Source organism: Talpa occidentalis, unplaced genomic scaffold (genome assembly GCF_014898055.3).
Source record: "Talpa occidentalis isolate TD23 unplaced genomic scaffold, MPIMG_talOcc4v2.1 talOcc4.2, whole genome shotgun sequence".
Taxonomy (NCBI): Eukaryota; Metazoa; Chordata; class Mammalia; order Eulipotyphla; family Talpidae; genus Talpa; species Talpa occidentalis.
Window position 1 is genome coordinate 149,295,435 of NW_023602073.1, and position 13,032 is coordinate 149,308,466.

Below are 13,032 nucleotides of genomic sequence, written 5' to 3' on the forward strand. Positions count from 1 at the left end.
ATGACCACGGTCCTCTACCTGTCAATCGTTTACTTGTCAGTCCTCTACCTGTCGGTCCTCTACCTGTCGGTCCTCTACCTGTCGGTCCTCTACCTGTCGGTTGTCTTGCCCACTCTGATGGTCAGCCATAGCTCCGGCCGGCCTCGCCTTCCTATCCGAGCACCTCCTGAGGCTGCTCTCCTTCCAAAGACCCCTTGACTTTCCCACAGTATTTCCAAAACAGTAACTACTCTTGAAGACAGGCAGCCTTCGAGGAGGGCTTTGAAGGTCCACGCAAGTCACTTCGGGCTGTGCTTTCCCGGGGCTGACATCGGCAGGCGGTGTGTCTCTGCCCCCGCCCCACACCCGCAAGTGTGCACCTCAAACTGGTCTAGAAGCAAGTTGGACTGTGCCTCAGGATGGGAGCTATTCTGCCCGATGGCATTTAAATAAAGCCCCAGCGGACGCGACGCGCTGACTTTCCGTTGCCCGTGTGGCGAAACCGCAGAAGTCACTGCATTTTGAAAATACAGACAAGCGCAGGTAGCAGCATGATCCTCTGTCTAGCCAAAATTGGTAACTTTCAGGAAATTGCACTTGACTACTCCTTTTAGAAAGTCCACTTTGGGGAAACCCATACCCCGTTATTTTACTCCCACGTAGAATAGTATCACTTTCGATTGTTGGGCTGAGAATGACTTGCGGGAACTGTCTGCACGGCCTCTCGCTGAACAAATGCGCGCTGGCGTTCTGTCACACATCAGGGCGGTGGGGGGTGCTAGGCAAGCAGAGATGAGAGAGGCCATCCTTGTCCTCCCAGAAGTCAAAAGTTGAGGAGGGAAACAGGCACAGATGAGGGGCTGTAATGCAGTGTGCAGTGTGCGCCCTGGGTGCCAGGTGCACCCAAAGGAGACGTCCTAGCTCACTGGCCCTGGAGGCGCAGCCGGGAAGGGGTCCTTCCTGAGAGCAGATACGTGAATCCAGTCAGAAAGGATGAAGTCTTTGGAGCTCAGCCTGTGCTGAAGGAGTGGGAGGGGGTGTGGTGACAGTAGAGACAGGTCCACACGACCCCCAAGATGCAAGCGGGCTGGCCTGGTCGGCACAGAAAGGCAGCAGAGGGAGAGGCAATGGAGGAAGCTGAAAAGTAGGTAGAGTTGACTCGGGGAGACCTGGGGGCCGTGGCACCCGACTTGGACTTTATCCTCAGCCAGTGGAGAGCCAGGGAACGTTGTCAGCAGGGGGTCATCGCACCACAGTCGCGTTTTCCTAGCACAGAACTGAAGAGCCAGCCTGGGAGGGGAGGGTTGAGGATTTGCAGAAAGACAGAGGAGAGAGGGACTGGGCGCTGGTAAGAAAGGAGAAGGGAGGCGGCCTCTAAAATTATAAGTGCTGGGTCAACAGAATGTGATGATGGATTAGAATGAGGGGTGCAGGAGCAAGAGGAGTAGTGGGGGGCCCTGAGCCCAGCTCGGAATGGATGACCAGGAGAGAGAAGAACGCAGGGCAGGTGAGGGCGAGGCTTTCCCTACACCTGCAACCCCAACACACGTGCTCACACTTGCACACCCACGTGTGTACACATGTGCATGTTATTAAAATCTCCCTCTTGCTTCCATCACGCACCATGCTCCCCTCCAGGGCCATGACTGGGCTTCATTTTAATTACTTCTTTAATTGTCTTCCTCACTAGATGGTCCTTGGGGACAAAGATTGTGTTTGCTTCTCCTGCCTCCCTCCACAGTTGACAGGCAGCCTGGCGCTGCGCAGGTGCCAAGCAGTATGTACAGGAAGAATGTGTTCTGTGTCCAGGTCATCAAGCATCAGCCATTCAATGCAGTTCGTTTTCCGAGGTAGTTTTTTCTTAAAAACGACAGCCCCACGGACATTATTTAATAAAGGGTCAGGAGCTGAACCCCCTATCCGAGTGAGCTGGGTTCCATCCCCGTCCTGCCCCTTGTACACCTGTGATACTGGGTAAGCGACCTGGCCGCTCCCAGGCGTCCTGTCTGCAGGACTGTGGTTTGGACTATGGACAGGTATGATGCCCAGGGCCTGCCAACTGTCCTGTGACAAGGAAGGGGAGGCGTTTCATAGGACCGGCCCAGTAGGAGTAAAATGCTAAATACTTTTTAAAGCAGGAAAATCTCTGGAAAACAAAAATCCCAAACTCTGAGCATACTCGCCATGGGGCTCTCCCAAGAATTGTCATGTTTCTGATGCACATGCGCTGACGGCGGGAAGCGTCTGAGCGCGCTGTTCGCCCCGGCCATCGGTGTTGTCTGGGGAGTGATGGGTCGGGATCAAGATGGGTGAAAGGAGGCTCCAAGGCGAGCTCAGCGTGAGTCTGGCTTCCCCTAACACTGCTTGAGCGGGCTTTTGTTGCCTGTGTCCCACGGAAGCTTCACGATGCTGCTTCCAGTTGGTTTCCCTTTTTGCAAAGTGTCATTGTGCCCCACAGAAAGAATGTGAGCTCAGAAGCGTCTTTGTCTGAGGGCACTTTGAAGGCAAATTCCTAACTTTTGACACCCTCAGCAGACAGTGCTCCCTGCCCCTAGAAGCCTGTTTCACTCCACAGGAAACCTCTGACTTTTCTGTGGTCCTGTCTAGCGTGACTTCCTAGGTCACTTCACTGTTGAAAACTGAACTGGACAAGAAAGGAGGCATTATTCTCCCCAGCTTTAAGCAAGCTTCAGAAGCCCGTTTATTTACCCTGTTTAGCAATAACCTTCTAGGGACAGCTGTGGCATTCCCTGCCCACTGGCGTGGCGTGCACACCCTGAGACTTTGTGAACGGAAACATGCCAGGCAAGATGGTTCGAGAACAGGATTGGTCGTGCTCCTTTTTTAAGGCATAAAGTCTACTTTGTAGGGCAGTCTCCTACCTCGCTTGCATGCTGATCCCACACTCAGGACTCTCGGGGCCTGCCACTAGACCACCGGGTAGAGAGAGCATCGCCATAAAGTGAGTCACGTGGATTTCATTACCAGCAGATGTAAGGTTCTGTGCACACAATACTGAAGTCTCTGAGGCATGTGAGAGCATCATGTTAATAGATGTGACCCCTTTATGGAGCCTGACAAGGGGGTGCCGGCTGTTGAGGAAACAGCGCTGATGGACTTGCTGGTGCCGGACTGCCACAAGCCTCAATAAACACACACTCGGAGCCGCAGGCCTCCCCAGCTCCAGGAAAGGAGGCAGCCCTGCATGTCATAAGGTCAGAAGAGCTGCCCCTCCTGCCCCCAGCCCCAACAGCAGGCATTGATGTTTCTCCAAGTCAACTGTTGTTCTGCTCCCCTAGCCAGACCCTTGTTCCAAAACAGCAGCCCGCGGGAGCCTTTGAATGGCAACCTACTTGAAAACGTAACTTGCTGTTCCAAACAAACACCCCAGCAGCTCCCCATTTCTCCCAGAGCAGTGGCAACAGCCCCTGCAGTGGTGCCCACCACACGCACATGGGCTTGTCCCGCTCTGAGAGGCGGACAGGACCTCTCCATTTAAAACAGAACGCTTTGTTGCCAGCCTCACACCTCTTCCTCCTTCCCTGTTCTGTTTTGGGCAGACAGTGTATTTATTTGTTATGTTTATTGCCCTCATCCATGAACATCAACTAAATGGAGACAGAATTTTCTCCATTTTGTTATATGCTGTATCTATGCTGTATATTATATGCATTTGGATATATGCTGTATCTCCAGTCCCCAGCGAGGTGCCAGCACACTTAGGGGCTCGAAATGTTTGTTGAATGAATGAATAAAATATTTGTTGAGTGAGTACTCAGCAATCAAATGTTTTTCATGTGAAATCTAAATGCAATCTGATTTTTAGTTTCTATCTAGTTTAAGGGTGTAGTTTATCGATGCGTGTTTTTTTTTAATGTTTGTAAACAGCAACCAAAGACATTTGTTACGACAGGCAGAGCAGCGAGGCTCACGACCAGGCCCAGGGAGCCTGGAAGAAAGAGCAAGGGGTGGTGGAAAGGATTTAGCCAGTGCTGGGCCAATGTCGGGTTTTGCCCCAGGAAACTGCATAATAACAGCTGCCTCGGGTGGAAGGATTAGCAATTGTGCCCACAAAGCCCTGGGCCACTGATGGTGACTACAGAACTAGGATAATTATAAGCTTTATGTTGTTCTTGGAGAGGTCCTGGAGATTGTCTCAGCTGAGCCCAGGGCTGAAGAAGGAAACAAAAGAGGTGATTTGCCTTGTGGGCTATAGCCCCCAGGCCCCTCTGGGACGTCCTTGGGGGTGGGGCAGTGGCCAGCACCCTAGGGTTATGCAGCCGTGCTGTGCTTTTTTTTTTTTTTTAATTTTATTTATTTATGTATACAAGAACTGGGGTGTAGGCCAGAGGTGGGGGTTGAGAGAAATCACCGGAGACAGAGTGGGGAGCAGAACAGACAGATCTACTGAAATCCACTGCTGAGGGGAGCAGTGGGGAGACAGGAGAGGTCTGCTGCACCATGTGGGTCAGCCTGGGATTGAACTCATGCTCTAGTGGCAGGCAGTCGCTTGATAGTGCTGTATCTTTAACCCCTGCACTACCAGGGAGGCCCCTGTACTGCTCTTGAGGACAGAAAACAGATAATATGGACAGATTTGCGCCCCAGGACAGGGTGAACACCTCTCTCCCTCAACTTTGCACTATTGGCATTTTTGTGCTGCACAGCGCCTTCAGGGTTCTAGTCACTCACACATATCATTGGCTCCCAGCAGCCCCATGAGTTAGACGGGGCCCCTACAGCTCCCACTGACTCACCTGTGATTACAGGGTGTCCTAAACTAAGGTAAGATTCTTTTTGTCATGTGTAGCCTTTCTATGTCATGCAATGAATACTGGATCATTTATTGCAAGCATATTAGACTCCAGGCCCTGCTCGGGCACAGAATAGAGCAACGTCTCTGTCCTATGGGCATACACTGCAGGGAAAGGAAAGGAGACAATAATCAAATGGCAAATAAATATGTGACAGGCCAGACAGAGAATCCCGCTGTGCAGAAAGATGAAGCAGCCTGAAGGGCATGGGGGGCTGGAGGGGCTGCTCTTTGGCCTCAGGAAACCAGGTGAGGCCTCGTTGAGGAGGTGACATTTGGGTAGAGACTGATCAATTCTTACAGACACCTAGGAGTGTTGCAAGGAGGGAGTAGTGAGTGCGAAGGCCCTGGGGCAGGACCGTGTTTGGATACTGGAAGCATGACAAGGAGGCCAGGGTGGCTAGAGCTCAGTGAGCAGGTGAAGAGTGTGGGAGAGGTGGTTGGAGAGAGGGCAGAGGCTCAGGCCCTGGTGGTCTTTCTAGGCCATTGGGGACTATCCTTTTACCCCGACTGATACAGGAAATATTGAGGGTTTTGAGGAGACACTGGCCATTCTGCATGGAGAAGGCTGAAGGGGACAGGGCAGTGGGGAGAGTAGAGCCATCTGGGAGGTGTTGGCCGCTGAGACCGAGCTGTCACCATGGAGGTGTGGAGAAGGGGCTGGCTGCTGGACACATCCTGCAGGTAGAACTGGGAGATTTTGCTGAATGCTTGGACATGGGGTTTGATAAAATAGATATGTTCACAATCAACTCCAAGCACTTGGCTGGAGTCACTAGATACAGCAGGGGCTGCTGTATCTCCAAAAGGGAGAAATTGCAGGTCGAGCTGGTTTAGGTTGGTTTTATTGGAGGATGGTTTCTCTGGAGGATGCAGCACCTCAGTTCTAGGCACATGTCATGCACTGGCTGGGCCAAGGGAGGGGATGAGTGGACACGTTGGCAGACGTGCATCTGTACACACCCAGGGCCCTATCTTGGGGAAAAACACACATCTGGATGCTTTAGTGCACAGACCCTGTTTAAACCCATGAAACAGACAGAATCATCTGGAAAGTGGTGTCAACAGACAGCAGCCAAGTTCAGAGCCCTCTAGCAGTCCAGCCAGTTAGGGGACAGCAAGGAGCCAGCTAAGGGGGCTGAGAAAGCGTGATCTGTGGAGGAGGGTGGAGCCTGCAGGTGTTGAGAAGCCCCCCACAGAGAGTGGAGGCCGAGCCACCTCTGTCAGACGGTGCTCATGGACCACGTGTCCTGCCATCTGGGGTCAGTTTGTGCGCCGTGGAGGTACCTGGGTGGGCTGACTGTCTCTTCCTGCTCTTGCCAGGATAACAAGTAATGTTAAAAACAGTCATAACAGTGGGAGCTTGGAATTTTTATTTTTGCATTATCACTTTTTAAGAAAATAGTTTCCTTTACATAGAAATATATGTTCAATGTGGAAACTTTGGAGTTTGATAAACAAAGACAAAACAGAAAAAGAAAAGTCTATGAGGCCACCATCCATGGATAGTCTGTTTCTATGCATTTTCCCTTAAATGCTGGAGATGGCGTTGCGTGTATATATTTGTGGGTGCATGTAACCGTCTTGGATTAGTTTACTGTTATGTCATGCGTTCCCAGGTCATTGAAAGTGCCGGCTGGACATGAGTTTTAGTGACTGACTGTACAATGTCTTGTTCTGTAATCGATCACACTTTACTTAAACATCGCTTTACTATTGGCATTTCAGTTTCCAAATGTTTGTTAATGTAATTTGCATTGACGAGAACTTCTTAGCTCCCATGGGAGGTTCATTCTTAGTACAGTTACCCAGCAGTGGGAGAAGTCAGCGACACAAACTGTTCAGAACACCTGTAGCCAAGTTGCTTTTGAGTAAGTTTGGAGGAATATACACATCCTCCCAGAAGGAAGGAAAGGCGCTTTCCTGCCAGGCCTATTCCTTGTATGACAGTGTTGTTTCTGATTATTAAAGAAATATTTTATTGAAGAAAATATGAAAAACCCAAAGCAAATAATTTTAAAACAATCACCACCAACACTTTCAACACTTTTTTTTTTTAAAGATTTATTTATCTATTTATACAAGCACTGGGTACAGTCAAAAGTGTGTGAGGGTGAGAGAATTCACCAGAACGGGGAACAGAACAGGCAGACTGACAAAATACACTGCTGAGGGGAGCAGCAGGCACGGCAGGAGAGGTCTGCGCGCCATGTGGGACCCTCGCCGGTGGCCGGGGATCGAACTGGTGCTGCAGAGGCCATGGGCAGCTTCACAGCCCAGCACTCAACCGCTGCACTACCAGGGGAGGCCCCCACTTTCAATACTTTTGCTGATTTATTTTTCATAAATTGTAACTTTGCCAAAGGGATATATAAACATCCACATATATGAATGTTGTATGTATGTGTGCATACATGTACAGGTGTGTATGCATGTGCCTTCATACCTTGACAGATGAGGTATTATCCATGTCATTAAATGTAATTCTCAAATGTGGCTTTTTAAGTGGATGAGCCATAATTTACTTGCTACTCTCCAATGATTGGATGTTCATGTCAGCGTTTTAATATCATAAATACTGCTTATACATAAATCATCATGTGCATCTTTTGATTCTTCAGTATAAACTCCTAGAAGTAGAATTACAAGGTCAGAAGAGAATATGGGGCACAAACGTCCCCCCAGAAGGCCCCTTACCCAGTATAGCTCCCACCGACACTGTAAAGGAGGGATGCTGATTGACTGTGACGTCACCCACACTGTGTATCAGCCATTTTTCAATTTTTTTGACAACAGAGTAAAAATTATTTATTAGTGATGTTTGCACTTTCTTCCACTCATTTTCGTGGCTTTGTGCACCTTCTGCTCGCGTTTTGTCGTTTCAACTCGCCTGCTTGGCATTTTCCTCGGTTACTCGATCAAGCCACTCACGCAGCAAGGACACTGATGTTTTGTTTTGTTTGGGATAGGTAGTTCCCCCAGATGTGAGGATTTGGTTTTTTTTTTGTTGTTGTTTTTTATTGTTTTTTTAAAGATTTATTTATTTATGCATACAAGAGCTGGAGGGCAGGCGGGAGGTGTGGGGTGCTGAGAGGATTCACCAGAGATGGAGTAGGGAGCAGAACAGGAAGATCTGCTGAAATCCACTGCTGAGGGAAGCAGTGGGGAGACAGAAGAGGTCTGCTGCGCCATGCGGGTCACCTCCCTGGCTGGCAGGGAATTGAACTTGCGCTGCAGAGGCTGCAGATAGCTTCACAATGCTGAGACTTGGAAAAGCAGTGGACGATAATAGGGTCATGAAGGTGGATGACTGTTTCATGACATAATTTGCTCAAGTCATGCCATCACGCCCAGCTTCTGTGCCGCAGTGTCTCAGCGAGCTGCTGCCACGAGTCTCCCCCGGGGTCCAGACGTACCACTGAGTGTGAGACAGAAGCTGGCCCAGGAGCACCCACAGACCAGGGGTGGGGGCAGAAATCTGCTGACCCAGTACTGGGGAAGGGAGGGCTTCCATGGCCGTGCCCTTAACACCGCAGATAATTTTGCCTTCATTGGTCTGTATTCATTGAACAAAAGCATGTCCCTTCTTTGCCACCGCCCCCCCACGGGGTCCCCTTATTCGGGTGACAGTGAGCACAACGGGTCTGTCGGGGCAAGACTTCTTCACACCACTTCTGCCAAAAAATTAGCTGTGGTGCCATTGGAGAAGATTTATAGACCACGTAACCCTGGCTTCTGTGTCACCATTATCTGTGCCTTGCTTGCATTCAAAAGCTCTTTTAAAAGTGTCACATAAGCCTTACGTGCTGTGTTGAGAAGCTAGTGAAACACGTGACAGCTACTCTTGCGTGTGACAGGTAGTTAGTGCATATGAAAGCTAGTCACACCTGTGATCACTAGCCATGGCATGTGATGGGTGGTCATGCATGTGACAGGCGGTCATACATGTGGAGGGTGGTTGTGTGTGTGATCGCTAGTCATTTGCATGGTAGGCAGGCTGCATAGGTGCCATTGCATACAGCTTGTTAAGCACAGTAACATTGATGACATGTGCTAGCTTGTCACGCAAGGGATTGCTAATCACTCATGTTTATTCAACCCTTGTCTGGATCAGAGATGTGGTTTGTTCTAATATGCAGACTCCAACTTTTATTGTAACACACAGGTATAGTAAAGCTTATGCTTAGAGGCACCCTGTAACCTACTAGCAGTTTCCAAATACACATTCAGCTGCCACCGCCTCCTGACTGCCTTCATTATCTTGATTGAAAGCCAGGGGTCTGCTTCTCCAGAGTGAGAATACCATTAAGCCTCTCTGGGAACCAGGAAAATCAGGCTCCCGTCAAACCGCCACTCATCAAATGCAGGGAGCGCCCCAGCACCCGGCCGTTCTGTGTGCTCCCTGAAGGTATTTTCTGACATTATTTCCAAAACACATTTTTGTTCCAAGTAATGTGAGTCGACCTCACAATTAACTAATTCCCAGGCAAGTCTGAAATATCAAAGGTTGGTCGCAGGGAGGGCCGTGTGGGAGAGAATGGAAGCTCTTGTTTGAGGACCCGGCAGGGTTGACCTTGCAATTTCAGGGCTGGCAGATGGCCAAATGACTGCATTAACCTTCTTTTCAATCTTTCCGACAAATTCCCTCATTTCTACATTGCTAATTACACTCCCAGATTTCATGCTTCCTATGCTCTTGGCAGGGTGGGGGTAGGGTAAGCGCGTTGGGCAGGGCCGAGTGATTGAATCAATGAAAGTCCAGTTTTTTTGCCCTAGTATGGATCTCCGGTCACCTGGCATCACAGTCAAGTTGAGGATCACTGGGGCTCGAGTAAAACCCAGACAGGAGGATGAAGCTGCAGCACACCTCCTCTGCTTGGGGTACAGCCCCTGATGGAGCCCTCCTAGAACTTGGCTGTTAGCCAGTTTCTCTGGACTGAAATGTTAGTTCCCATCACTTGGCCCTGAGAGTTATGGATTAGACTCCAAGTGGCCCCAGCTTTGCTTCTCCAGGGCCTTCCGAGCTCCAGACCCTTCTTTCCTCAGGTCTCAGGACTCTGTCCCTCTTTGTTCCTCCCAACTCTGAGGATGAGCTCAGGTCCTGCTCCCCATGTTTAAAACATCCCTCCCATCAGAAACATCACTGAGAAAATTTGTGTTTACGGTGTGTTTTCACCCAATTTCGGCATATTTCAAGTAAAGGCCCATAGTTTCAAGTACAAAAACTGAAATGTATTAGAGATGGAGATCAGCACACTCCTGCAAGTGAACTCTCGGGCGATCTTTTCTTTTTTTCCTTTTTATTTTATTTATTTATTTGTTTATTTATTTATTTATTTTGTGGGACCCTCGCTGGCGGCCGGGGAACAAACCGGTGCGCAGCCTCACAGCCCAGCACTCAACCGCTGCGCCACCAGGGGAGGCCCTCTTTTTTTTCTTTTTAAAGATTTATTTATGCATACAAGAGCCGAGGTATAGGCCAGAGGTGTGGGGGGTGAGAGGATTCACCAGAGACAGAGCAGGGAACAGAACAGGCAGACTGACTGAAATCCACTGCTGAGGGGAGCAGCAGGTGAGTCAGGAGAGGTCTGCTGCGCCATGTGGGTAGCTCCCTGGCAGGGGATAGAACTTGTGCTGCAGTGGCTGCAGACAGCTTCATAGGTTGCATATTAACCCCTTGCACCACCAGGGAGGCCCTCAGGTGCTCCTAATAGCATGTATGTCCAAAGGCTGGCTCTGGGCACTGGGCTACCACCAAGATTATCTCCACTCTTTGTCTTTAAGGATTGGATCTGAGTCTTAACAATATTTTATTTCTTGCAGCATTTACCACCGTGTTTTACTGATACTATAGATTAAGCTGATGTTTGCGTTCTAAGGAAATAAAGATATAAACTTTGAGATAAGGTGCTATTGGGTCAATATCTTTATTTCCTGAAGCTCAGTTTGGACGCCATAGGGGAAAGGAATCACAACAGCAGATGGCCTAGCAAGTTACCAGATTGAATTTTGTGGATATTGACAAGAATTGTTTCTATGATAGGTTAAAAGGAAGTATTTTGAGGACTTGGTCCTTTGCCGAGTTATAGCTATCCACATGGCTCTAAGCCAGTGTTTTTTCATTGATTTTATAGTACTGTCAATCACCCGAGTTATTACTCATTCATATTCATGTGGGTAAGGTCCAGCCATAAGCAGAGGTCTGCAAGGAAATGACCATTGTTTATAATTTTTTAGCAGGTAGGCGACTGGTGTTAATAGTTAACTCTTTATCTGTGTGTTTTATAATAGAATTCTGGAGTCAAATAGATGTGTTCAATGGCTCCACCATTAGCTGACTGTGACCTTGAGTCACAAAGGGACCTAGGAAATGTCCCCAAGCCTCAGTTTCTGTGGATGAAAACAGGTTAATGGCCCTTATTTTCAGGATTAGAAGAAACACTGCATAGGAGATGCCTACACAGCAGCAAAGTATCTAATAATGTTCATTTCATTTACTGATCCAGCTGGATTTTATTTACTTATTTTCTTCCTCCATCTTCTCTCTCTCCAGTGATACCCAAATTCTAAATATTTCCCAGTGGATTAGCATAATAAGTGATTTGCTTATCTGTACTGGGCTAAGCAGCCCTTTGGATGCTGTGCACGACCACATTTCAAAGGGGAACTGCCCACTCAGGGTCCCGCTGGCCGACAGACACCCGTCCATGCCGTCCCCTCCCACCCAGGCCCTGAAGCCATGACCGATTAGACCAGCACTGGGCGTCACCCCGTGGTAAGCAGACCCACGGCCACAGCGCATGGGGTTGCAAGTCAGCTTGGGCCGCCACGATGGTAGCTACTGGAAGTGCGAACTGGCAAAGGCAGGACAGCAGCTTAAAAGATGTGGTGAGTGAACACCAGGGCTGAGCAATCTGAGACCACAGGAGAGAAAAGATCGTGCTTAGCAGGGGAAACAGGTCAGGCAGGGCAGTGAAGGCAGAGTGAGCGGGGCAAGCAAAGCCGGTGGGAAACCATGTGCGGGTCCCCGACCTGCCTTTTATGTCCCATTCCAGTTCACATTAGGATGAGCCCCACTTTTCCTGGGCTAATTAGAGCATCCTTCTATTCCTCGCAGCAAGACAACCTGCCATGGAGACCCCTTCTGCCCTGCACCACACACACGAAACCCCCAGTGAGATCACTCATGTCAAAATCTCAGAGACCATGGAAGAGACCAGACTTTGGAGGGACCACTAAGGGCACCATATCCTGAAAACTGAGAGGTCGTGCAAAGGACAGGCTCCCCCGTGACAAGTTATGGAACTGGGCAGAATCTCTGAACAGAGAGCAAGGAGTTGGAGCACTGACCACAGCTGACTCTGGTCTTCCAGACACAGGTTCTCTGGCTGCTTGCCTGTGGGGTCACAGGAGAGAGCAGAGAACCGGGGTGAGGCAGTGCTTCTGGGGTGAAGCATGGAGATCGTACATGGCAATGAGTCTCCCGGGTCAGCTTGCCACCCACACTTGTGTCCAGCCCAGATGATGGGAGAAAGCAAAGTGACAGCACCAACAAGGCGGGTGGACTCTTCACATGTGTGTCGCTAATGGCCATGTGCGTCCGACCTGGCGACAGCCCCTCCCTGGCCCTGCAGAGCAGTGCAGAGCAGTGCAGAGGTTTCACCTTGTGAGTTCACCTTGTGGGTCCATGGGCGACCAGGCACTGAGGTGACAGCGCAAGTCTCTGTTGTGCGAGGCTGACAGTGGGTGTCCCCTCTCATGCGTCTTCTGGACAGCTCACAGGGACACAGGAGACTACGGAGGACAGACAGGGCATCTCGGGAGAACAGGGCAGTGCCTGTCAGCGCTGACACAGCCTTAAGTGCTTTGAACAAATTTTTATGACTTGTCTTGTTTTGGAGTTGACTTGATGACTTTTTCTCCCTTAGTCTTAGCTGGCTCTACACATCTGCCAGTATTGGCTCAGCACCAGCAATGCAAAATTCAGAAATTTCCAGTTACAATTTGTGACATTTTTCCTTGCTGAGCTTTTCTTCCTTTAAAACCTCCAGGCAAAAACTTTGAATTTTCCACTCGTGAGTCCCCCCGCCTTGGGGTGCAGGTGGAGGAGGAGACAGTGCATCTCCATAGGTAGTTCTCAAACTAACAGCTTGGTGAGGTGTTGATCCCCAGCAGTGATGGGGCCCTTTATGGTTGGTTTCACCCCACTGATGCCCAGAGCACTTAGAAAGTGGGTAGAA

At 49.6% G+C, this 13,032-nt stretch overlaps 1 protein-coding gene across 1 annotated transcript in view; it reads left to right on the forward strand.

The window, feature by feature from the left end:
* The window catches only part of MAP3K4 (mitogen-activated protein kinase kinase kinase 4), a 113,199-nt gene continuing 100,167 nt past the window's right edge, over positions 1–13,032 (forward strand). Inside the window, exon 1 of the mRNA XM_054698164.1 lies at positions 1–120. Within this exon, the coding sequence (XP_054554139.1) occupies positions 1–120 (120 nt within the window). The remainder of the gene's footprint in view (positions 121–13,032) is intronic.